The sequence below is a fragment of the Calonectris borealis genome, chromosome 3 (genome assembly GCF_964195595.1).
Source record: "Calonectris borealis chromosome 3, bCalBor7.hap1.2, whole genome shotgun sequence".
In the NCBI taxonomy this organism is placed as follows: domain Eukaryota; kingdom Metazoa; phylum Chordata; class Aves; order Procellariiformes; family Procellariidae; genus Calonectris; species Calonectris borealis.
This window is the reverse complement of record NC_134314.1, coordinates 95,513,704-95,540,509: the sequence shown is the minus strand read 5'-3', so window position 1 is coordinate 95,540,509 and position 26,806 is coordinate 95,513,704. Positions and strand designations below refer to the sequence as shown.

Below are 26,806 nucleotides of genomic sequence, written 5' to 3'. Positions count from 1 at the left end.
TCCAAAATCTGAATTGCTTGCTTTGGATCTTACCATCTACTTCCTCAGCTGTAAAGGGCTGATCTCTAAATATTTCTTTGAGCTGGAGAATTAGTTTCTTGTTTAGGGGGGGAAAAAAAAGGAACACTTTGGACTATTTTTAAAAAAATATAGAAAATAACATCATACATCCCAAATAAAAGGAAATTGTACTTTCTTAGGCTTCTGTATCATGCTTTAGAATAGAATTAAATGGCATTCAAATGTTTTGGTTTTTTTTTGTTTGGGTTTTTTTTTTTTTTGTGAGAAGCATGCCAAAAGTAAAAGGGAGAGTCCTTTTTGTTTGAATCATTTGGGACTTTTTTTTTGTTGTTGTTATAAATGAGCTCACTAGCAATTTACAATGTGTGCCCAGAAAGTCAGGATTTCAAATCAAGGTCCTGTGTTCCAGAGCACCCACGCTTCCAGGGCTTTTGCCAGTTGGAATTCTCTAGGAATAGGACCGGAAGTACTGGCTTAGCACTTTAATTTATTAATAACTTTACCTTATTTCTTTCAGATACATATGTTATTACAGACGCTTCTATTTTTTACTTCAACAGTCATACATTGTTCATCTTACTCAAGCCCTGGATTTCTCATTACTTCTTTCTGTCTTTCATTTTTCTGTTTCAACATTGTGACATCTGTATGCTATCATTGTATTAACAATATTGCACTGTTGTACAATATAGAGCTTTAACAGTTACTCATACTTAAGCTGTTGAACAAATGGTTTCATTTACAAAGCAGAGCAAATGTTCTTATTTGCTGATGTCAGTGTTCAATTTCAGTTGCAAGGTGGAAAAAATAGAAGCATATTACCTTGCCTTATGTCAACACAGCTTTGCAGATGGTGGATTTGTATAGAAGTTAGCAGACTGACTGACACAAGCTGTGTAGGCAATAGTCAAGAGAAGAGAAGCTACCTTAATATAAAGTAGTCTTAAAATGTCTCACATTAACATCTAGCCTGATTTAGAATGCTATTAAATCAGTGTCTTTCTCTAGAGGGCATTTTTTCTCTTACATGTTATAAAATCTTTAGTGACAGCACAGGAAGTTCAGATTCCTAGTGCAGGTACCTAAGCTGGATGCTTAAAGTAAGTGTAAATACTTTTCTTTGATCTTGCTATTTTGTTGTAAGTTCACTGACCTAAGAAATAGAAAAAAAAATTCTTATATAAACTGATCACCTTTTACATTGAAACTATTGTGAGATAATTTAAAGTTCTTTTCAAAGATTAGCAAGTTTGTTTTAGCATGAGGGACAGGGGTGGAAAGGAGACTGCATACTATGTCTAGTTTTCTAACGTCCAAAAGTATACCAGTCATCTAATATCACATGGTTTCAAGAAAGATAATGGAATATAGTATAACTCATATTAGTGAGTAGTATGGAGAAAGGAGAGCATAGCTGAATTTGATTATTTAGATGTTTGAAAAAATCTTGGAGCCAATTTCCAATTATATATGTTCAAAAGTGTCTGATCATAGCAGCTTTTTAATCACGCTGAAATTCGTTGAATGCTTGGTCAGCTGAGTTGCCTCTGAAAGTACCACTAATACCCGTTTGCATCTTTTAGCACTTTTTGAAAACCTTTTTCTTCTGAGCTTTTACATCTACTTACTAACCTGTAAGTGACACTTTACACAATTTTTTCAAAACTACCTCTCTCTTCTATACTGTAGGAATGTCTCAGTGTTCATCCATATGAGTCCTTTTGACATCTTTGAGTAGTTTTTATGCTTGCCCTGCGTTCTTTCTTTTCATTTCAAGTTCTTGCTACCTTCTCCTTAGAGATAGTTATGTTTTTCAAATTTTGATAAAGTGAATCTTAGTTTTCTCTTGCTGCTTTTAGATATACTCTAGTGATTAGAATATGACTACTGTTAGGGCCACAAATATTAGCTGGCAGTGAGTAGCATTTCTTTATGTATGTGCTTTTGGTTTGTAATTATAAAGTGCTGTTAAAGAAGGAAATCATCTACTCTGCAAGCTACTTGACATATTTCTTCTCTGCAAAAACTTTGCATGTGTAGTATTCGTGTAGGCGTTTTTTTTCCTGTATAAGCCACTCTTCATCTTTTTATAGTCCATGACAAATCTCCCCTTTACTTACTGATACGAAGGTTTAGATCTGTGTGCATTTCATCATTGGAATGAATGATTTTCAACTGCGTAGAAACTCTTTACATCTCTTTGCCACATTGTAGCCATCTAATTCAGAAGAATCTCCTCACATAAGGAGGTAGCAAAAATGGCTTTGCCCGTATGTCTAATAAAAAAAGAAAAGTGGATTATATCTGTAAGAGAAGGTATATGCTTCTCTACTGTGCAGTGTGTGTGTTTAATGGTAATCATTCATCTGTCTGTATGATACTGTGTGTTTGATTGCTTTACAAAATTAGAAGCCCTATTTTCAAAATTTTTACTATCAGATAACGGAACTTGATACAAAAAATCCAAATGTTCTGTGCCAGCTTGAATTTACGTAATCTCTTTGGATGCCAGCCTATTGGCTATGTTAAGAGGCAGCATATAAATCCTAATTGTTGCCTATAGTATTAACAAAATGCACACAGTATTCAAAAATCTATTTGTTTCTACTCATTATCAATAGGGAAGAGTGTACTTTAGTTCTAATATCAGTTATTTTATAAGCATTTGGCCCCAGATTAAAATATTAGATAATTAGGAAGAGAAAGTTAGGAAGAACCATTTGGTCTAACAAACATGTTCATATTAGACCAATAAATACCAGCCACCATTTCAATATCTATGAAAGTCAGTTTATCTCCATACATGTAAATCATTGGCCATGTTGCTGTGTTCTCTATTTTCATCTGTTCTTTTTACATTTTTAAATATGAGAACTTAAAATTTTTACTATGTCTGTGGCTCTTCGGTTTTGCGTTGTTTTTTGTTTTGTTTTGTGAGATATCATGACTTCCTCTTCAGGAACATTACTGTATTGATAACATTATTCAAATCTTACACACAAGCTCTACTTTCACCATTTAAGAGAATTGCTCTCTATGCAGACTTAAGAGAGAATTGAAAGTTTAAAGGTCATAATATTTGCTTGTGTAATTATCATAGGATTCACTTCATTATACTGACTCAAAGGCCAGAAGTTTTCCAAACTTTAATATATAATAGAAAGCTCCAAAATCATCTTTAAGAGCTTCAGATTACAATTTTGAAAATCTAAAGCACTTGTTTTCAAGAATTTAGGTTTGTAGTACTTTGCTTTCAGTTGATTTCCAATGGTATTTCTGAGGCTTTCCAACTCATTGTGTTAGGCTTTTAAGGAGTTTAAATTAACATCTTGCAAGATCGGTCCCAATATATATAAGGTAATTGGATTAAAAATTCTGGACTTGTGCATGATTTCTAGAGTATCTACATAGTTCACATAATCTAATATTCCATGAATCTCTTAAATAACTTCGTATAATTGCCTATTTCATGGGTGCACCAATTGAGGTACAAACAAAGGAAGTGAAATGTCCATGGATTTAAAAATTCAGTATTAGGCTTTACATTTCCTTATTCAATTTTCTATTGCCTGGCTATATGAAACAGTCCGATCATTTATGGATTATTTTTTGTCTTTGAATAATCAACTATGAAAACAAGAAATTGAAAATAATAGAAAATTACCCCCCAAGTTGTTTGTTTGGTTTTTTTTTAAATACATCATGTGGGAGGAGGGCTGCGATAAAATAAAGATTTGCATACCATTATTTACAGGCTGGCTTAGAATGCATTTTCAGTTTACGGGATGAAACTGAACCTCACAGTGAATTTGTAGTATGCAACTTTGTTATTGCTCTACTTTCCTCGTACATACACATGTAAATGCTTCAGCATGAAGTGTATTATGTTTAGACTTTTTCATTCCATTGCAATCAGTAGCAGAAAGGGGATCTTTGTCTTTATTGTCCTGTAATAGATTTTTTTCAGTTGTTAGACCACTGTGTAGATATTTAAAGTGAAAAAAAGTGTCAAAATCTTCCAGACTGTAGAAACAGAAGACACTCAAGGACTTACTGCTCTTACTTCCCTGCTCTAAGACGGCACCAAATCAATGAAGCCTATTCCAGAGCTATGTTAATAAAACTATTCCTACAAATATCTACTGAGGGAACTGTACAAACACTTAGGTAGCCCGTTCCACTATTTAGTTTCCTTAATTATTATTATTTCACTTAGGACTTAACCAGCTTTTGTTAAATTAGAGGTTAAGCAGTTATTTCTGGAAACAGAATACAGCATTATCCTCTATATATGTCAGTTATGTTTTACGCAATTGCTGTCATGTCCACTACCCATCAGTAATGTATTACAGCTTTTCTCAGGGCAAGCTCGGATGCGTTGTGTGTCCTTTATCTTCTTTGTCATGCCATTAGCAACAATGCCTGGAAATACCTGCCCTTTTCTCTGCTGTCTTCCATAGCATTATTGATAAAATTTGCTGCTTAGAATCTCCATGGTCTTCCCATACGGATGCACACTTGAAGCTAACTTATGTGGTTAGCTCTTATTAAATATAATGGCAATTCTGCTTCAACTATCATGCATGTTTAGATAGATTCATAAAATATGTGGAGATGTGGAGTTACTTTTTTTTAATAACATAGACATCATTATTAAACTTAAAGATAATTTTCAAAATGAATATATAAAGAAAAGAATTGATATGGATTATGTTACCAATAGGAAAGCTATTGCAAGTCTAGGTAAGCAAACTTCTTTAATTGAAGCAACCTCTCCGATTACTTCAAACATTGCAGTAGCTTCTTTGTTTGCAGCCTATTTTTCATAAACTTGGATTTCTATTTTGCTTGTCACAGAGTTCACAGTTGACACACAAAATTAATTGTTCTTTAAGCAAACTTAATTTTGATACATAATATACAGTGTCAGTGATCAGGGGTTAAAAGGCAAGCTCTCCCAGAAATGAATCATGGCACATAAAGCAAGGTCAAAATGAGTCCTTCCAAATCTGTGTTTTGAGACCATGCATCCTGCATGCTATTGAGAGCTCTAAACTTTAAAAACATACTCTCAGTTGGCTAGGAGTGCTTTTCTGATGCATTTCAGCTGTGTAATTTGCATTCTGGTTCATGCAAACATATGACTGATTCAGGAGTGGATTTTTTTAAAAAAGATGGAAGTCTGTTATTTAATGAACGGATAAAACTGAAGTAGCACAGTACTCTAATTATTCTGGAGTCGGGCTATCAGAAAAATTGCATGGAATCTAAAGTAATGTGGATACAAAGCTCTGTGATTTATGTGTGGTCTAAATGGTAAGCAGGCTTCATTAAAAAAAGGATTCCTGAAAGGTGGAAAGTAACAGAAAAGAAATAAAGTTGATAAAGTAAAAGCTGTCTGTGAGCTGCAGTACAGCGTGTGTTTACACTATTTGCAAAAAAAACTATAAAGAGGGAAATGCTAGACCAAGAATTTAGGACTGATTCACAGTCATTAACCAGAGAGCACTGTTAGTTTAACACATTTCCATCCCAACTGTTTATGACTTCTTTTCTGTGAGTTTTCTTCCCACTTCCCAGCATCAGCATAAGAACAGGCTTATGCTTGACACAGCTTGTGTTTTCATTCAGAGTCTGGTATCATGATTCAAACTCACGTGGATCAGCACTGTAATACCTTTCTTTTTGTACTATGTTAATATGTATAAGACCACTATCAAAATGATTTTTAAATTAATCTCATAAATAATGTGACACTGTTCCCTTCTCATTGACTTAGAAAATGATTTTTTTGTGTGTGTGGAAGTTTTTACTCATTTTTCTGTTTTTTTTTCTTCTGATGAGCACTGAGAAAGAAAACCCTATTCTTTGTTTACTGCTGTTTTTCACAGAAAATGGGTCTTTGTTTGATACTTTCATATTTTTCCTCCTTCGGGGAGTTTCTGTTGGGAAAACTATTCTTTCTGATACAGCAGGGTTCTGGCAATAGGCTTCAGCACACCCTTGCTCATATTAGTATAAATTAGGCCTGCTGTTCTTAGGGCAGAACCTTGCAGTCCTAAAAGGAAGAATGGAAACTTATGAAAAATCCCCTTTTTAGGCTTCATCTACTGTAATAACATTAAATAATAAATATTTAATGGTCTATAACTTCCTTTACCTAACAACATACAAGAGAAAAGGAAAAAAAGGGAATAATTTTGGATCTCCAGAAATTAGAAGACACATCTTCATCTGACACTGATTTTAAATATTTTTTCCTGTCATGTGAAATTAGCTATGATTATCCATGCTCCAGATTTGATTAGCACAAATTCTGCATGGAAACATTATTGAGAGCTTTAGTAAGCTAAAACTAATGAAGAATGCAGCAGCTGGCTTTCTGATGTTATTACCTACAACAAATAAAAGACTCTTAGTTTAATATTTGTTTCTACACAGAAATAGAGATTTTAGCATTTCTAAAATATAATTTTAGGGTTTTTTTATGTTAGTTTAGTACTTTCAGTGCAAGTATCTTGTGGCTAGGTACTTCTATTTCAGATTAATGTAGCCTTTTCTGGTGTAACTTACCAGTATAATAAAAACATCTCAAATTTAAATAACTTAAATTGACCATCTTACATTAAAAGAGTATCAAATTCTGAAATACAGATACATGTTGCGTATTTCTACTGAAGCAATTAAGTGTGGCTTGTAAGCAATTCAGTAATTTTCAATTCTGTGTTTGTGACTAACCCCATAATTAGGTTTCCATTGAATTTCAGTTAATTAAACAGTTTTCATCATTGCTTTTTCCCATCAAGCTGAGTGCACTTTGACTTTCTAAGCTGAGCAGTGAGAAGACTGGGGGCTAAGTATTTTTTATAAAGGTCTCTCCAGCATGAAATAGAATTCCTGGTGTTGATCTTCAGACGATAGTATAGACACCGTCTCTTTATTCAGGTTTCTGCTCCAGTAAGTGAGAGGTATCTGTTACTAGGCTTTTTGTTGTTATTTCATTACTAGGTCTTCAGGTTGATTATCTTTAATTTTAATTTTAGTTGAGGGATTATTCTTTTTGCTACTGATGGATGTCTTACAAAGGGCTTGTAATAAACTCATTTTGTAAGTTGATAATAATAGAATACCAAAACAGGAACTTTTCTTCTGCAATCCATCTCTCTCATAAGAACAATGGAAGTCCAGCACTGCTGTAGTGCTAGTCTTTATAAATAAAGTCAAGAAAGAAAAAATAAATCTCATACTGCATGCAACAGTGTTCATAAATACTGTGGAAGGGGTTTTTTGTATGTTTCTTGGTTGATTTATTTTTTTCTGCTTGATCCTATCTGTTTTTCATCGAAAGCTTTAACAAAAGTGAGTTAGGCTTCTTTCTCCCCTCTACTTTATGAGTTACCTCCCCTCCACTTTATGCATTACCTTTATGGGTTACCTTGAGTGTCGTAGAACCTATGTATATGAACACCTTTGATTTTTCTAAATTATTTTCCCATTGACTTTTGGCAATGAGAATAGTGGGGAAATTAACGTTCAGCCTGGGATGTCCTGGGAGAAGAAAAGTTCGGTCACAAACTTAGAAATTTTTCAAATATGTGTTCTGTGCCAAGCATGCTCATTCCTTTTGCAAATTCTTTTTCAAAACTGCCTTCCTTGGGCAGCTTTATTTCCTTGGGCAGCTTTATTTCCTTGGGCAGCTTTATTTCCTAATTTCTATTTTGAGAGAGCATGCAAATATTAACCATTATGCTTGGCATAATAGCAGAAGGTGGTCATCAGTAAATGTAAGGATTGATTGCTCAGGTCTTTTTGAAAAGAAACGATAGTTAGCAACTTTTCCAGGAAATAGAATGTAGTGACTATCTAAGAGAGGTCTAGGTATATGGTCTCAGGGCTGAGCCACAAGAGCTGACCAAAAATATATTGTTTCCTATACTTTTTTAGTTATTCTACTACGACTGAGGTGAAAAAAGTCCTTACGAAAAAGGACGTTGTTATTTTACCTCATGATTTCCTATTACCTTTGCTTTGCCCCATATGCATGCCTCTGAGTAGGCAACTAAAGCAAGATTTGCTAGGGATTTCTCTGGATTTCTTGTTCTCTATGGGTTTCTTGTTCCTCTTGGACATCTAGGCCCAACTTTGTTCAGTGCTGGGCTGTTTTATGTGTTTTTCTGGTTTGATTCTTGCTGACGTATATTCTTGCAACAGTCTTTGGTTGGAAGAAAAACTGTTTAATATGCATTCCGCTGGTGGAGAATGAAGAATCAGAGATTAGAGGACTATCTCAGAAAATATTATTATTGCTAAGGAGAAAAGTATTATCCATCTCTTGAAGGTAACTGAATGAAAACCTGTCCCGGTTTCGGCTGGAATAGGGTTAAATTTCTTCCTAGTGCTGTGTTTTGGATTTAGTATGAGGAGAATGTTGATAACACACTGATGTTTTCAGTTGTTGTTAAGTGCCCTCCTAGTCCAAGGACAGCTCCCGTGCCTACTGACTGAGCTAGGTACACAAGATGGGAGGGAACATAATCAGGACAGCCAGCCCAGCTGGCTAATGGAGTATTCCATACCATGTGACGTCATGCTCAGTATATGAATGGTAGGCGTGATCCAGGAAGTACCGATTGCTACTTGGTTATCGGTCAGCGCGGGTGGTGAGCAATTGCATTGTGCATCACTCATTTCGTATATTCTATCATTATTTATTATTATTATTTTCCCCTTTCTGTTCTATTAAATTGTCTTTTTCTCAACCCACGAGTTTTTCTCACTCTTACCCTTCTGATTCTCTCCCAGTCCCACTGGGGGGGGCAGGGGGAGTGAGTGAGCGGCTGCGTAGTATTTGGCTGCCTGCCAGATTAAACCACGACAAAACCAAAAGACACTTTCGCTCTCCTTCACTTACAAAAAGGGTTTTCTCGCTCTGTGTCTTTTAATAGGAGGATGACTACAGCCTGTGTATGATGTTTTGACTAGAAACAATGTGTCAGAGTTGAAACTGTAGATGCCCTATACGAATTTCTTAAATCTTTTACAGCCCTATTTTATATAATTCTGTACTCTAGTTTTCATATATTCCATATATTTAATTTTATCTTAATGAATATTTATAGAGGTAAATATAATACACTGTTTCAGTCAGGAATATGAGAAGGAAAAGGAAATTAATCTTGTAGAATGATATTGTCCTTTGTTTCCGAGTCACCTAGCAAGCAGATCTGCCTTGTCTAATACATGTTAGGAACAAGAAAATATACAGTCTGTTTTCGTTTTTTTTCCTCTTATCCTCTGTCCTGTTTTTTCCCTCCTGCTGTGATTCTTTATTGTCTCCTTGATTTATTTTGTGAACATCTCTGGAAATGAATTGAAAGCAGCATTGGGTTTTTTCATTTGTAAAACTGCAAATCTTGCTATTGTATAAATTCATAGGAGAATGTTTCAACTGTTTTCACAATCCTTGAGCTGATAAATCACTTAGGAAAAAAAAAAAAGGTTCCGATAACTAAGATCTATTCATTAAGAAGAGAAACTTCAAGTTGCATCTGTATCACATTGTCAGTTTATTTTTTACTTCTGTTTAATACTTTAATATACTGGAAGAACTCCCAGAATATCCAGAGTGTTGTCAGACTGTGTGTTTATTTTAGAAAGAGTTCTGGTAATTTTTACATGGAAAGCTAAAAAAATGTGAGGGATGCAGTGATTTCTTTTGCTGGTATTCATGAAGGTTTTCATTGTTGCTTTTCTTTTTTTTCTTTGTCTTTCGTTTTTGTCCATAGTGTTTAGACTAGGTTGGTCTGTTCTTGTTCTAATTCTTAAAGATGAAATTTTAAAAATGTATCTAAAAATACACTGAAGATTCTGCTGTTTCCTAGAATTGGCAAAGAGGCTGAATTGGTTTATAACGTCTGATTTACATTCTGCTATTTCAGACTTGACTCAGTCTTCTGGTACTCTGATCTGTTTTGGCTTCTATGTAGTCCTTGGGGCACAAAAATGAATTGGGCTGGTTTGTTTTTTCAAGAATGCCAAACACATTAAAGATAATGTAAGAGAGAGGAAACAGCAGCTCATACCTATAATTACAGTTTGTCTAGTTTGTTACTCTTGACAAATTAACCTTGAGTCTTGACTGGCAAATAATAATTATTTTCAAAAATAGAGCATTATCTTACAATAATTATATATTCTTTTTGTTTCTCTTGAAATAGTTTAACTTTCTGCAGTGTTATTCTGGTAATGGTAATGGTGCAAGTTAGTGTAATTTTTCTGATTGATTCCTATAGCCTAAATCTGTGGTAATCTGAGTATGGGTAAATCCCTGGCAAACAGATTATCTTAATAAGGTTAAAATATCTCCTTTCTAATTTCTAGTTCAAGATTAAAGGCCCCTTTTTATAGATGACTTCATACAGTCAGTCTAGACAATTTAGTTATGAAAAATATTTTTTACTTGTTTACTCTTACTGAAGTCAATAAGGTGCTTAGAATAGTAACAAATACTGACTTTCTCTGTCTGTGTAATCACTATAGCATTCTCATTAACAGTATAAATGCCTCTCTTTTCCCATTGCTTACACAAATGCCTACCTCCATGTATGAAGGATTAATTCTCCTGCTCATTGTGCTTAGTGTGTCTGCAGAGAGTATGAATAACCTCTTGTACTACTGGCCTCTGTTCTGTTGGACTCTTCATGCGAAAAAAATCAGGTAGCAATAAGTAAAATTTTGGTCTCTTTTACCCAGTAATTTTTGTAGTCTCTTAACTTGAGAAGCAAGTCAATGCCAGTAATGCTTCTGTAACTAATATTTCTCTTTAAATACCCTCTCCTTTAAGCCGTCCACATGTACAGCTCACATTGACTTCAAGGAGTGTTCTATAAATTCCAAAGCTGTGAATTTTGCACATATGATGAATGGTATAGACAACATATTTGTCTCTTGTTCTTTAATTGAAATAATGAAAATGGGAAAGCACAGTTGATCTGAAACTAATTGAGGGTTGCTCTCTTCTTTTCTCTCCTTTTTCTCCTGTCTTGAGAATTGACACTTTGCCATGGTGAACTCTGGAGGAGATAAATAACCAAACCTATCTGTTATGTTTTCCAATTTTCATTCCAGTCTTACAGGTCCTAATTTTCAGATATTTATCTCCTGAAAATAATGATTTCTTTCTTTCCTGTTTGTTGCACATCTCATTGTTTCACCCTCCAGCAGGGAATTGTTACTATAGTATAGTAATGTGAGGAATCTCAGTAAGAGAAGTTTTCAAAAGCAGGGCAATATCCCAGCCACCTACTTTAGGGTCAACTTTAGATATTGTAATATTATAATGCCTAAAATTTTGGTATGTGGTTACAGCAAAGTGATTCAGATAATCAAATGGCAATAAGATTCCCAATCCTGTAAATGAAAAGGATAAATGACTATTAAGTAACATTCAGAAGGCTTGCATATTACACGAGGAGCTGAACGAAACTAGTCCAAAAGAAACACTAGGCACAGAGCTGGTTCTGAACTGCTGCCATTCTCTGGCAGTTGGCACTTGATGCAGGTAGATACTTAGACACCTTGGCTCACTTAGGTTCAGAACCTAGGTTCATCTTCTGAGTATAATAACCTAAATAAACATTTAAAATCATAGAATTACACTTTACAGGGCATATGGCTCTCATTGTTGCCCACCATTTGCCTACAAAGTTAATGGTAACAGCATTTGTCAGGAACCAGGAAGTCTTTAATCTAAAACCAGTTGATGGAGTTCGAACTTGCACTTGCTATTTTCCAGAAACGTACCTTAGTAAGTGGGCTAAGAGCTAATTTTGGTTTAGAAATCTTCTGCCCTTTTTTTTGAGGATGATCTGCCATGCATCCTGGAATGCAAGAACTGGACAGCTGGTGAGAGCGTACAAGAGGAAATCTGACTCTATCCATATAGCTCTGACATCCAGCCCAGAGGCATGGTATATTATGCCTGTGTAGGTTTCCAGTCTGAGTATTTTAATTTGGTTTTGAAAAAGCAAGTGGATGCTTCTGTGTGGCAGATTTTCTTATGAAGACTGAATTACTGAAATCAGAATGGCTCTTCCCTAAGGAAGATGTTGTCAAATGTTTGTTAAATAAGAACAAATTGCAAGAGAATAAAATACTAACTACATTTCATTGATCAGAAGAGCAGTAGGTCTTTGAGAAATCTACAAATATCTGCATCAAAAGATAGGTTCCTTATCTTGGTGATTGGAACAGGTAATTTTATGTATGAAAGCTATGCTGACTATCTGCTGACTCTTGTAATAGAAAAGGAAGTAGATTTTTCTTTTGCACAAATAATCATATATATTAAAAAATCCTATGCCCAAAGCCTCTAAAAATCTAGTCTTCTGAGAGGACAGGCTTTAGATCTTTTCAATTATGAGATGGTGAAAGTTTATAAAGATTATAAAATAAATGAGAAAAAGAAAAGGTTACTTCTCAGATTATTTTAGTTCTAGAACTATTCCTTAGCATTTGTAAGTATGTTCTGATATGGAGTTGTAGAATCTCCAGTACAAAATCCAGGTTTTAGTATCAGGAACAAAAGTACATTGCAATTGCATGGATCTTGAAGGAAAACAGCCTACTAATATCAGTCATCTTGGTAAATCTTTTATTGTATTTGACACATTACTTTACAGAGTTGTCTGCTTTGTGATTATTTTTTTCCCTTAAAAATGCTATGTATTTTCAGGTTAGATGAGTTAATTGAAACATTTCTCGAAGATAATGATCCTGATAGCACTCTGGATATTGGTGCTGACATGCGCAAGATCAAGTATTGCTTCATTCATGTGAAGGTATTTCTTTTAAACATAGATGAAAGTCCAGCTGGTGCTGAAAATAACTTGAAGACGTTGTTGAAAAGTGCCAAAAGAAATGCAATGCAGTTGAGAGGCATTGGAAAAGGGTAAAACAATTGAACTGCAAAGTGCACGGAGGATTGATAGAAATTTGGAATTTAATTGCAAAAATTCAGCAACATTTTGTGGAATCTCAGCATGCAGCATGCAGTAAATTGTAAGAAAGCACTGGAAGTTATTGGAATCAACACAGACAAGTTATTTGTATATGGATAGATGTATTCATCTGTATTCCCAGCACTATGGAGGCTTTATTTTAGACAAACTATGTTGAAAGAGATAAAATAAAGAGTAAAACCACCATATCCCTGAATCTGTTACACTAACTCTCCTGATGGTGTTGTAAGCCCTTCTAAATCATCAAGCAAACTAGGAAGAACAAGTGAAGTTAATAGGGAAAACAATAGAAGGTAATATATACTTTTCTGTATTTTGGGATATAGTTTTCCAATATAATAATGTATACATTCCTGGTTTTAATTTATTGTCTTTAAATAATTAGGTTTTAGTTATATTGTTAATACTGAAACCTCTGTGATTCTAGAGAACACTGGAATTTATGTGTAGAAAGAGTAAAGTAAATTGTACACTTGGTAGTGAAGATCAACAAATACAACTTGTCCCATACTTGACACAACGCATATAACTTGACAGTCAACTGGTGGCATGATTTTGTTCTGTCAAGAGTCTAGAAAGGCCTTACCTTTTCTACCATAGCTAGACAGTCTCAGAGTAGAATAAATACATAGCTGGAGGTAAAGCTAAGAGTGTGCTTTTTTGTTTCTCCTAATAGCAACTAATGAATCATTCAAGGATTTCTGATAAAAAACTGCTCTCACAACACACCTCTGAAGAGCAAGACACTAACAAAGAAGTAGGAGAAGAAGAATTGAAAAAACTGAAAGAACTTCTGCAGCAAAGAGACAATGAAATCAGTATCCTTTGTGAGGAAAAAAAATAATATTTGGGTTTGAGCTGATCTGGCTACAATGGTTTTTGTGTGTGTGAGATAGCGTTAGCTGTATGGAAGGAAATTCTCTCTACTTACCCCACTGTGTTAAAGCAATTACTCAGTTCCCAACGTTTATGTGGCAGGACTCCTGCTTTGCACCTGCTTCTATTTCAGTTGTGACCCAAACCAAAATTCTGGATCCAAGCACCACTTAGCTTTAGAATGGTCCAGCCAAGATCCAAATACCGTGGATCAGGCCACGCCTAAAACACTCTCCTCAAGCAAATTAAACCATTTTTTAGAATGGGAAACTCTGATGCTATATAAAGACCAATTTATTACCTTACAAAGAATAGAATTTCCTGTAAGTGTTATTTTTAGCCAAATGAAGTGCTACTTTGGGGACTATTGGGCTATTTGCCTTTAGAATAAATATAAAACTTGTACTCTTTACATGCAACTTTAAAATTTAAATTAAAGCTAAAGCTTTTTGCATATATAAATACTAAACTGGTCAGACATGTTTTGTCCATTTCACTGCCTCACAGGAAACACATGAGTAGCTGCACTGTTGCACGATGGGTGGGAGTTATTTTTAGCAGGTTGACAGAACTGTGGGCAGACCGCAGCATCACTGTGTCCCTAACTTTGTGGCTACTTGGTGGGTAAAATCTAAATATGGCAGAGAACTGAAAAAATGGTTTTGTTCCGGTTTTGAGTTTATAGGTAACAGATCCTTTCACAGTTACTAGTGAAAAGCAAACTCAGTTGCATTCTTTGTGCTCAACAATTCCAGATCAATTTTATATATAAAAAGAGAATGGCATTTTATATGTAGCATGCTACCAGTCTGAATTGAGGTGGCAGGAAAGCTTCTCTATTTCTGCTCTGTCACAGAAGATAAGATGTTGATTTTCCAAGGTGCACTTCCAAATAAATTTAGCTATAACACTGACTTATCATTCCTTTTAAAATATTCTTCAGTTTTCATGTCAATTTTAAGATCTGGATTTCCAGAAACATTTCTTCCTGAAATAAATTATTTCATTAGTATGACATTGATAATGAAAAAAAGCAAAACAACTCTATCAAATGCACTTGTGCTTGATAGATATATACAGCTTTGTTTACACGAGGACAAGGAAGAAACTTGTGTAAATCCATGTTAGAGTTATACAGGAGGAATATAAAAATTAAGATTTTGATCACAAAACTGATTTACAGAGTCTGCAGCTGCTAAGTGACTGTACATCATAATTAGAAAATTAATAACATGTCTAATGTGATGAAGTGGTGAGAAGTATGGAAGCTGTTTAGTCAATAAACTATGAGGTCCTTCTTGCTTATGGTAGCTAAGAGCAATCATAACAACTGAATTGTGAAGTCCAGTTGATAATATTCCTCAAAGACTAAGATTTTCTGCTGTTCATTTAGAAGATTAATTAGGATTAAAATGAATAGCATATCCAGGGACTCCTGTGTTTTTGGCTGAATGCACATAGGATTTTCATTGTAAGCCCTCTATAAGCTGTTAGGCAAAATGTATTTATACCAAATATACTTCCAGTAAATACACAGTGTTATTGGAAGAAATTTCCTAAAGACCTGTTCTGCATTTTAGTAAACCTTCTTATTGTGAAAAGCTTACAGATGTGATGCACTTGCCAGGCTACCTGTAATTTAAGGAGTTTTTTCTTTTGTTTGGAAATTTTGCTTATTACAAAATTTAAAAAATAAAAAAGGGAGTGTCACACAATGGCAATAAGATACTGGAGTTTTCCTTCCTGTTTGTCTGTAAATGCTTTTATCAGGCATTGATTGAATGGGATCAAGAATTGTGGTCAATGTGTGAATTCGTTACTGTTTAGTAAAAATGAATCTGCTGTTTGGAAAAACTAAGGTGGACAACTATAATTTTAAAGAATATGCCCAACTCCAAATTCACATTCACATATAGGCTTCCATAATGTGAATTGTTCCACTTGGAAAAAAAAAGACTTAGGGATAAACAAAGGTGATTGTTGCTTTATAGAAAAGAGGTACTTAATGATTTCCTTAATTTATCTTGCAGATATTCTGGTAAATATGCTAAAAAAAGAAAAAAAGAAAGCACAAGATGCTCTTTTCCAGCTTAATGCAGCCTCTGCTGCTTCTGCAGTCTTGGAGCAGTCTCTTTCTATAAACTTAGAAGAAAGACGGAACCCATCTAGCTGTTTTAGTCTGAAAGAGGCAAAAGATTTTAACTCTTCAGTTCACAGACTACCTTTTCTTTCCAGACAAACAGGTTAGTGTAATTAATTAAGTGAACATTATTGGATTATTACATTATTACAATATGATTTACAACATATCATTCAAATGTGTACCAGAACAGGAAAGTTTTATTTTCAATATCAGTTGTATTGTGCTAATTCTGTATCCACAAATACGAGGAATAAGATTTGAAAAAAGAATCATAGAATCATAGAATAGTTTGAGTTGGATGAGACCTTTAAAGGTCATCTAGTCCAACCCCCCTGCCATGGGCAAGGACATCTTCAACTAGATCAGGTTGCTCAGAGCCCCATCCAACCTGACCTTGAATGTTTCCAGGGATGGGGCATCTACCGCCTCTCTGGGCAACCTGTTCCAGTGTTTCACCAACCTCACTGTAAGCAATTTCTTCCTTATATCTAGGCTAAATCTACCCTCTTTTAGTTTAAAACCATTCCCCCTTGCCCTGTTGCAATAGACCCTGCTAAAATGTCCCCATCTTTCTTATAAGCCCCCTTTAAGTACTGAAAGGCTGCAATAAAGTCTCCCCGAAGCCTTCTCCCCTCCAGGCAGAACAACTTCAAATCTCTCAGCCTTTCTTCATAGGAGAGGTGTTCCATCCCCCTGATCATTTTTGTGGCCCTCCTCTGGACCTGCTCCAACAAGTCCATGTTTTTCTTGTGCTGAGGGCTCCAGAGCTGGACGCAGCACTCCAGGTGGGGTCTCATCAGAGCAGAGCAGAGCGGAGAGGCAGAATCACCTCCCTCAACCTGCTGGCCACGCTTCTTTTGATGCAGCCCAGGATACGGTTGACCTTCCGGGCTGTGAGTGCACATTGAGTGCACTGTGAGTGCTCAGATGGCTAAGAAGGCCAACAGCATCCTGGCCTGTATCAGAAATAGTGTGGCCAGCAGGACTAGGGAGGTGATCGTGCCCCTGTACTCAGCACTAGTGAGGCCGCACCTCGAATCCTGTGTTCAGTTCTGGGCCCCTCACTGCAAGGAGGACATTGAGGTGCTGGAGCGTGTCCAGAGAAGGGCAACGAAGCTGGTGAAGGGCCTGGAGCACAAGTCTTATGAGGAGCGGCTGAGGGAACTGGGACTGTTTAGTCTGGAGAAGAGGAGGCTGAGGCGAGACCTCATCGCGCTCTACAACTACCTGAAAGGAGGTTGTAGCGAGGTGGGTGTTGGTCTCTTCTCCCAAGTAACTAGCGATAGGACAAGAGGAAATGGCCTCAAGTTGCGCCAGGGAAGGTTTAGACTGGACATGAGGAAAAATTTCTTTACTGAAAGAGTGGTCAGGCCTTGGAACAGTCTGCCCAGGGAAGTGGTTGAGTCACCATCCCTGGAAGTATTTAAAAGATGTGTAGATGAGGCGCTTAGGGACATGGTGTAGTGGGCATGGTGTGTTGGGTTGACAGTTGGACACGATCTTAGAGGTCTTTTCCAACCTTAATGATTCTATGATTCTATGATTCTATGATTGTCGGCTCATGTCCAGGTTTTCATCCACCAGTCCCTCCAAGTCCTTCTCGGCAGGGCTGCTCTCAATCTCTTCATCCCCCATCCTGTATTGATACCAGGGATTGCCCCGACCCAGGTGCAGGACCTTGCACTTGGCCTTGTTGAACCTCATGAGGTTCACCCAGGCCCACTTCTCGAGCTTGCCCAGGTCCCTCTGGATGGCATCCCATCCCTCAGCATGTCGACCGTACCACTCAGCTTGGTGTCGTCTGCAAACTTGCTGAGGGTGCACTCGATCCCACTGTCTATGTTACTAATGAAGATATTAAACAGTACTGGTCCCAATACGGACCCCTGCGGGACAAAATACTGAATTTTAACAAAAAAGAAATCTAAACCGGAACTGCAGATACTAAGAGAATTTTTGTGCAGGCATTATTAATTACACAGTATCCTTAAACACCAATAAACACTTTTTTTTTTTTTTTAAATATTCCAGCCTAGGAGAGAAATCTTATATTCAAATAAAATGAAATTTCATTATTTATGCTTCTAGCTCTGACACCAGATTGTAAACACAAAACCTTTTGTGATTATCTTTAAGATTTTCTTTTTTATATTATATACTTTAGATATCTGGACTTTTTTTAGCGTTTTTAATAAACCACGGTGATTATTTCTATTGTTTAAAAAAAAGAATGTGATTAAGTGAACTGAGACCTTAGTTCCAGAAATGACAAATAGCTCCATTTTTGTACATGCGAGTAGCTTTAGTGAAATAGTACCTTTCTGGAGCAAGACTTTAGTAAGTGTGAATAAATTAAAAAATCTTACATTGATGTATTTAAAAAAATATGTATTCTAATTTTTTCTCAAGTGGTTTAATAATTCACATAGTTTGTAAACAAGTTAGAGCTGAGTTCATAAATAATGCATTCATTTAGGATAGCTAACACACTCAACACCATTTTACCATGTGCCATGCCTTCATCAGCAGATGAGTACTATCAGTCCGTAGGTAACTGATAAAAGGTTTTTATCTCTTTTATTAAAGCCAGTGTATTGTTATTCATACTTTATTCTAATTGAGCTCTTTGTTTTGTAAAATTTAATAAGTGAGCATATCAAATACTGTTCATTAAAAAAAGAATTATTTTGGACAGATGGCTGGCACAGGGAATCTGCGACAATGATGAAATATTGTCTTTGGTCCATCAATAAGTAAAAGTAAATGTAATTTATTCCCTCATGTTCGGATAATGAGTTTTAAATGGACATCTGTCTGGGATGAGAAGGTAGTATGTTTTGAGATGAGACTTTTTTTATATGATTGGATTGCACAGTATAAGATTTTCTCATACTGAAAGTAGCTGAAACCTATTCCCTTCTTTCCAGTCCTCTTTTCAATCAGTTTTGGGTCAGGTTCTGATATTCTCTGTCTTTCCATGTGGACATGAAAATGATGAATTCCTCAATAACCAAGATGCTAAGTGTGAACGTGAAAGTCCTCCCTCAGGTTCACTTATAGTTAATTTATTTTTAAACTTTTCAGTCATATTGCTTGAGGGCTACAGAGAAATAAAAAGTTATTTTTGGACTATTTTAGGTGGCCCTATATGTCAGTGTTCCTTTAGAGTGGCCTGACATTCTGCTACAAGTCTAGTCCAGTAACGTTGGAGGCATTTGGACTTACAGTCTTCTGTAATGTATAGCTGTTATAATAATTCCTTAAAACATTATTTCTTAAAATGCTTGTGTTATTGTGCTTAGGGAATACTCAGAATGGCAGATGTAAAAAAGTGGTAGAAACACTGTTAATAATAGAACACATACAGCCCTGCCAGTATGTCTTAAACGTAACCTCAGGAGACCAATTGTCTTTGCAAGAATATAACTGAGTGTCCAGGCTCTTTCGTACCTTTGCATCTCTGAAAAGGACAGTATTTTCTCCCCAATATATAAATAACTGTATTTTTTCTTTCTTTTGTTTTGTTTCTTAAAGTTCTGAAAGTAACACGCTTCAATATTTGTCTTCATATTGTAACTAACATTTATATTAAAAAGTTTTGTAGTCTGGAGATTATATATTTTTCAAATCAGCTTGTAGGGTTCTCACAGTTTGATTCTCCATGGTACCAAGGGACATGTTTGAGAAGAATTCACTATATAACACTTGTAAACATATGCAGACAGTTCATCAGAAAATGTTGAAAAAGGTCTCACTGTGTACTTATACTTAGTATACATAAAACCATCATATCAGATGTAAAGTTTTGCTACAGGAGAAGAATTTTCATGAAACTTAAATAATTTTTTTTAGAAGTATTAGACGTTTCCTGTAGTCTTTAAAATTACATTTGAGATCTTCAAATAATATATAAAATATTAAAGAATGGATAATGACCCAAAACTTAGGAAAAATAAAACAAGTATTTAAGAACATGCAGTAATAGTTAGAATAAGGCCAGAGGGCTCAAGAAAAAAAAAAAAAGTTCTGAGAGTCAAAGTCAGTAAAAAGAAAGCTAGGACAAGCAGTCTATGCCATGATAAAAAAAAAATAATCAAACTAATAAATTACAGATCGATATCACGTGAAGAAGGCGACTGTATCCATATACAGCATTCCACTTTCTTTGTAGGCAAGTTATTGTTTTGACATTCTTAGCTGCAAAGTACCATAAAACCTCAAGTGGTTATTACTATTTTATTATAAAGCTATGACAGTGCAAAAATACATTGGTACATTCCTTGACAGTCAAAAACACTCAGTTCTGTCTGCTGATGGCTAGGATATAGCTCTCTTTCCTATTGGACTCAGACCTGGACACATTTGTATGCTTCGGACTTTTTTAATCCCGTTTGTTCTACCTAAGAATGAATAAAAATGTCTGTAAAGAACATCATCTGCTGAAAAGTGTAATGGTCAACCTACATAGCAAAATAAGTTATTTGCAAATATGTAATTTTAATACTCTGATATCCACCAAATACCTATTCTGACTTAAAGTTTTCCTTTTAACCTTCAAATTCCTGTATGGATTTGAAAAGCTTTCTCATCATGGTAAGTTTTTGACAGCTATAGGCCTACTGCAGTGATGAAATTGTCAACTAACTGGGGAGGCTTGTGAAATAATAGGAAAGAAGTTTGATAGGGACTATTACAAACATATGAAATGCTTTTCTCAAGAGTTAGGAATTAGCATAGACCTCGTCAGGACTCATAACTATTTCTAGTATTGTCTTGCACTCTTCAATTAATATGGCTATTAAAGAAATTCGAGAAACTTATATTGTCAACCCCAAAAGTTATAAATACTGAATCATGCACCTTAAAAGATGACATTAAATATTCGAATCATTAGATTTCAGAAGAGTGAGTTTTAAAAGATACGGCAGTACAGGCAATATTTATTGTTAATATTTTGGAAAATGTATTCTTCTGCATACTAAATTTTCAGAACCACCTGAAACCATTCCTAGAATCTGATTTTACAGGATTTTAAAGGTATGTTTCACATTATCCATATAAGGAATACCATAGGATTTAAGTATGTGCTTAAATCTTTATAGAAACAGCAATTCAAACAATGCAAATTATATTGATCACTTAGCATGGATTGTGTAAATAAGGGAGTTTTTATAGTAATTAATTGAAACGGGTTAACTTAAGCATTGCAGTTATCTTTCCTTACATCATCTGAGCTGGTTATTATGACAATAAATAACAGTATTCTTGCAAATTGTTAGTTTCAAAACCCAGTAAAACAACTTCCAGTAACAGTAGACAGATTTTTGTTGCATGTTTTCTTTTTTTTCTAATTGAATTTTTCAAATAAAAAGATTTCTTGGTGTCAGTAGGTTCTAGAAGTGCTTATGTTTTTGTTAGTAAAGAAGAACATGCCTCATCCTAGACTATCATGTATAACTTTTGCATATTCATGACTTACATTTCTGTATATTGTTTTTTATGCAATTTGTGAGGGTGTTTTTAACTGAAAGGAGAGAGAATCTTCAGCTTGAAATTCAAAGAGGACAGCTGGCAAGAAGAAACTTAGATTTTGCTAGTGTCCTAGTGTGAGTAGATTTCTTAAACTATTTAAGGTTGCCAATTATCCTCTAAAATTGCTTAGTAATTGAACTAGCAGTCATTTGTCACAGTTGTTATTTTGTTTGAGTACTCTAAAACTTTAGTAGGATTGTGACTCAATTATTGTAGAGGAGATTGCATGCAGGAATGGGAAAGAAATTATCATAGAAAATAAGTAGGAGAGAAGTTAGAAGGAACAGATGAATGTACAAGAGTTATATATCATGAGCTGCATACATGTGAAAGAACCAGAACTATGTCTAAGAATGCTGGAAAAATTAGAAATTGAAATCTTAAGAGTTCTAGTTATCCTGGTTTCTGCAAAGGAAATATCCCTTCTTAAGCTCTGCAGTTTTTTAAACGTGTGATTCGGGAAGAGAATTAAGAAGTCATTAACATAATTAGACTATCAAAAGGCATGATAAGATCCCGCACAGGAGGCTATTGATAAAACTGAGTAGTCAGGAATTAGGCATAAAATACTGCTTTAAAAGAAATATTAAAGACTATCGAAAGAAAGAATATTAAAACTCCTTCTTCATGTTTTATACCAGTGCAGTGTTAAAAAAATCAGGATGAATCCTACAGAATTTTATATAATGGATTTTTACAGTGGGTGTTTCGCATATTTTTTCGAATTATCTAACACTGCCATACTGCCACCTACTTACCATGCAGGATACTAGGCTAAATTGATCTTGCATCTGTTCCCTTATGGCAATGCCTGTGTGAGTTTGTTCTTAATTTATCTCCTAAAACAAAGGAGAGGTTGAGAATTTGTATGGTGATTCGTCTCTTATACCTCTTCCTGTTTCTATGTAGAATACTCTTCCATATTTCTTCTTTCCATTCCAAATTACTCAGCTGCTGAGAAAATCCCTTTGCCTCCTACTTTTCCTATTTGTCATGCTCCTTCTGATTGTATAGGAAGAATTTGCTTGATTTGGTGTCATAAATAGCATTAACTAAATATAGTTATGTCCTCATAACACAAAGCTTTTGATAATATCAGAAATATGTTAGCAAAAAGTAGCTATATTTTATCAACAAACGACTAGTATAATTAAATCTTTTATGTAATGCCACTTAGTCTTTAAATAGGAATCTCAGAAGCATTAGCAAATTCTCAGCTTCAATACTATGCTCTCTCTTTTTGTGAACAATTGTGTGTGTATGTATATGTGAGTTTTCTTTGAACATAAGGTAGGAACCAGCATGTCAGCTCAAATGACCGGTTTGTTGAACCTTATCTCCTGCACTCTGCATTGGCAAGGACTGATATTTCAGAAAAAGTTTGGATGGTGAGCTGACTTTGAATTCTGTCCTGACATCTCATCAAATAGAAGAGAAGTGAAGTGAGGCATCATTCTCACTTGAGCACAGAGCCTCATTTTTCACATATTGCAAACCTGCAAATAATATTCATAATTATAAAGTTATCTATTCCTTCAAAATCCATCTGAACTGTATACATATGTCTTCTTGCCCAGAGGCATTAAGAATTTGCTAAAGATGTGTGAAAGGGCTTGGGCCTGAGCCAGCGTAGAACTCCCAGGTAGAACCTTTAATGTAATATTAAAGCTATTCTTCATCACTTAAACACTTTCCATACCTTACATCATTTATGAAGATTTCAATGTACAGCATGTAGCCTATGCATATATTAACTATTTTAGCAGTTAGTTAGTTTGCAAGCTTTCTTTTTTTTTTTTAATTCTGTTTTCTCAACTCTACAATCAGCCTGTTTTAATGCTATATAAAGTGGTATTTTTAGTGCCTCTGATGTCTCTAATCATGTCTCTAATGTGTTTTCCATTTTCCTATCTCATTTCCTTATCCTGAAAACAATTAAACTGGGAAATCAGCAGAAAGTAAGGAAAAAAAATATTTAGTTTAGTGAAATAGTTGTGGGAGAGTTTAGCTAATATTTAGTTTCTTAAAAGACAAATTATTTAACTTAGAACCTTTCATTTATTTTGCAGTCGATAAGTTCTGTAGCTTTAACATTTGTTTGCCTAGAAACTGATCTTTACCATTCTGTGCTAGAAAATAGAATAATTTCATTCTATTACTTTCATGCTAGATTTGCTGCTTTTGCTTCGTAAATAAAATCTCCAGTTACTCACCTGTTACCCAGTCCATCAGAAAAAGTCATTTATGCTGCTAAATTTATGAAAAGTAGGCTAATGATAATAGTACTGGCAGCCTTGTCAACATACTGGCAAAGTTTATTTCTCTGTAAAAAAATGTATTGTCTCATAGAACTGCTATCTCTGTATGGTGCTATCTCTGTATCTTTTTACTATTTTACCTTATGATCCAGGGCCATTTCTGTGTGGAAAGATACAGGTAATCATGTTTCTATTCTATCCTATCCAGGCACTGATTTAAGCAGGAGAAATGTAGCCATACTGTTTCACTGCTCAGCTTAAGGTAAATCTGTGTTAAGAGGAAAATTATCTTGAGCTTATCACAGCAGTAAAACGACTCCTGGACCAAATTTGTCCCATAACAGACTGACTGGGAAGGTGAATGAGTGACTTCTACAACTTCTACAACTGTACGTATCTGTATAGGCATGCCTGTGATTATTTTTTTTAGTCCATGCTGCATTGAGTGCAGCATGTTTTTTCAGAAGAAACTGGGTGAATGTAACACATCTTCAAAGGCTTGATGTGTTGTAATATTTACCTTCCTGGACATCGTATCTTTTCCCCACCTCCTGTATGCCTGAAACTCTAAATAGCAGCCTTTAATGGTAATAACTGTACAAACAAAGAGAAACAAACCCTCATACCCCAGATTTGATTTCCAAGAAGGTCTTTGGGCACCATTGTATCGTATTTTCCAACTATTAATAAATACTAAGTTATAAAGAGTTGATTAAATGGTATTTTTTCTGAACAGACATGTCTGTGGTGGTGCATCACTTTCTGCTAATACCGTCAACAGTAATTCTATGAGCGGCCTCTAAACCACTCATTCGCAACAGTGTCTTTAACTGCTTGTTTAAATATCAGGGCTCATATTCAAAATAATGTCGTTAGTAAAATATTGTCAGCCACCAGTGGAAAACCTAATACGAAAGACTGAAATTGGGCATGTGGATTGTTGCTCAGTTTTGTATTGTGCTTTTTTCAGTGTACATTACAGTTTAGATTAGAGCAAAGGAATACACAAGTGCAGCATCCTAGTAATGCCATAGGTTTAGCTGATGACATCAGGTTACATAGTATTGAATTCTTCAGCTAAAAATTATACCAGTTTACATGCTGATAGATTTGGTTTTCTTGGATCCCAAAAAATTTCTTTTAGGAGGGAGTTGAAGGTAGTTTGCCTGGAAGCAGTGGAAGGCTGCCGGCTGCAGACATTTTGGCAAGCCAGCTCCCATCACTGAGGAGCTTTTACAGATTGCATAAGACAGTTAGCTTAGAGTGAACAGACCAGAACTTTTTATCTTAGTCCAAGTGTTATACCATGAAAGAGGAGAACTTACTTTTCAATACCCATCTTAATCACAGAACACTCTAATTTATAAATCCATAACTACATGAGTAAGAGTGAACAAAACACTCTAACATACTCAGTAGCTGCTGTTACAAATAAATTGCATCACAATATCTTTCATAAATCTGAAACAGACATAACTCTCTGGCTATGAATTTATGTTTCAGATGAGCATTCCAGAAAATGCAAAGATAAGTTATTGGCATAATAATCTGAGCTTTACAAATGCTTCAATGATGTTATTTTTAATACAATAATTTAGTTCATCATAAAGTCTCTACTGCAGCTTTAGTTTTATTCATAATTCATATCTGGTAGAGATATTGTATGTGAAGTCCAAATTCAAATGTAGAACTACATATAATCTTTCTCAGGAGATGGTGTCAATTATTACAAATTAGTAGTTTCAGGTTAAATCAAAGTATGAATTAACCTGGCAAAATAAGAAAAAATCAGACTTCGTCATAGATTTCACTGGAGTGATAAACATTTTGTTGTATTTTACTTTTATCATATTATATCAATACTTCTGTACAGATAAGCCTTATTTTGAAATAGATCTCAGACTGCTGCTTGCTTCTAGCATAATTCTGTCAGTGTAAGAGATGTATGATACCATTTTTCCTCCTGCTGGATTTGTTTTTCTCCTGAAATATAAACAGTTTGGTTACCAGAAAACACTGTGAATATTGGGACATTCAAAGAACACAATAAATCTTAGTAATAGCTTCAAATAGTTGTGTATGCTGATGGGCTTGAAAGGGATTATTTTGCTCTCACAAAAGATTTTATTACGGTCATGTTTTGACCATTTTTAGCCATTTCCTTTATCTTTCACTGAGAAGTTGTGAGGTTTTTTGAGAGTTTGGTGAAGAACTTACCTGAGATGTATCCCATTCAGGATTTAAGATCGCTTTTGCTTGGCACATGCAACCATGTACAAAAAAGAGCATTCCTACAGAAGGGCTGACAAGCTGACTTTAAAATGAAAGGTGAGATATGGTTTCTATAAACAGATGGTGATTATGAATAGCGGGAAAGTAGTGATGATAACACACCAACTGCTCAATTCTGAAAGCTAAATATTTTCATCTTGTATTAAGACTTCTCAAAATATTTATCTTGGCTATTTTATATATTTATGTAATAATTTGGGGGAAAAGCTTCCTTCTATTGTTGGAAAACCCACAGAAAACTCCCTAATGGAACAGATTGACGGAGGTTTTCCATCAGAATCTCTTCTATGCCCTTCAGTTCAAAAAAAGGCAGGTCTCAATCCTCCAGAAAAACTAAGTGCTTAGCAAACCTGTATGTTTCTTGGACACTTTTCTGTGTCCGGTAGTGCTTTCCGATATCTGGGGACAGACTCTTGGCACTGTGCTCATGGCAGATCTTTTGTTAACAAACAGATGTACCCATTTCATTGCTATTTGGTCAGCAAAAGAGCTCACTGATGCATTTAGGGCATTGTTCAGACTTACGCTGATCTTTCTCATTAGTCAGAAAAGAAAGTATGTGCTACATTTTCTGTTACAGGTCCAGGAAAAAGTATATATTCCGTTTGCTCTCCAGCTGAACTTCTACCAGCTCTTAATAAGATGTAATGAATATTTCATTGTTC

At 35.1% G+C, this 26,806-nt stretch overlaps 1 protein-coding gene across 1 annotated transcript in view; it reads left to right on the top strand.

Annotated features, from left to right (window-relative positions):
- The window catches only part of KIF6 (kinesin family member 6), a 179,318-nt gene that overhangs the window by 66,295 nt on the left and 86,217 nt on the right, over positions 1-26,806 (top strand). Inside the window, exons 11-13 of the mRNA XM_075147924.1 lie at positions 12,755-12,860; positions 13,717-13,858; positions 15,947-16,159. Coding sequence (XP_075004025.1) covers positions 12,755-12,860; positions 13,717-13,858; positions 15,947-16,159 — 461 coding nt within the window. The remainder of the gene's footprint in view (positions 1-12,754; positions 12,861-13,716; positions 13,859-15,946; positions 16,160-26,806) is intronic.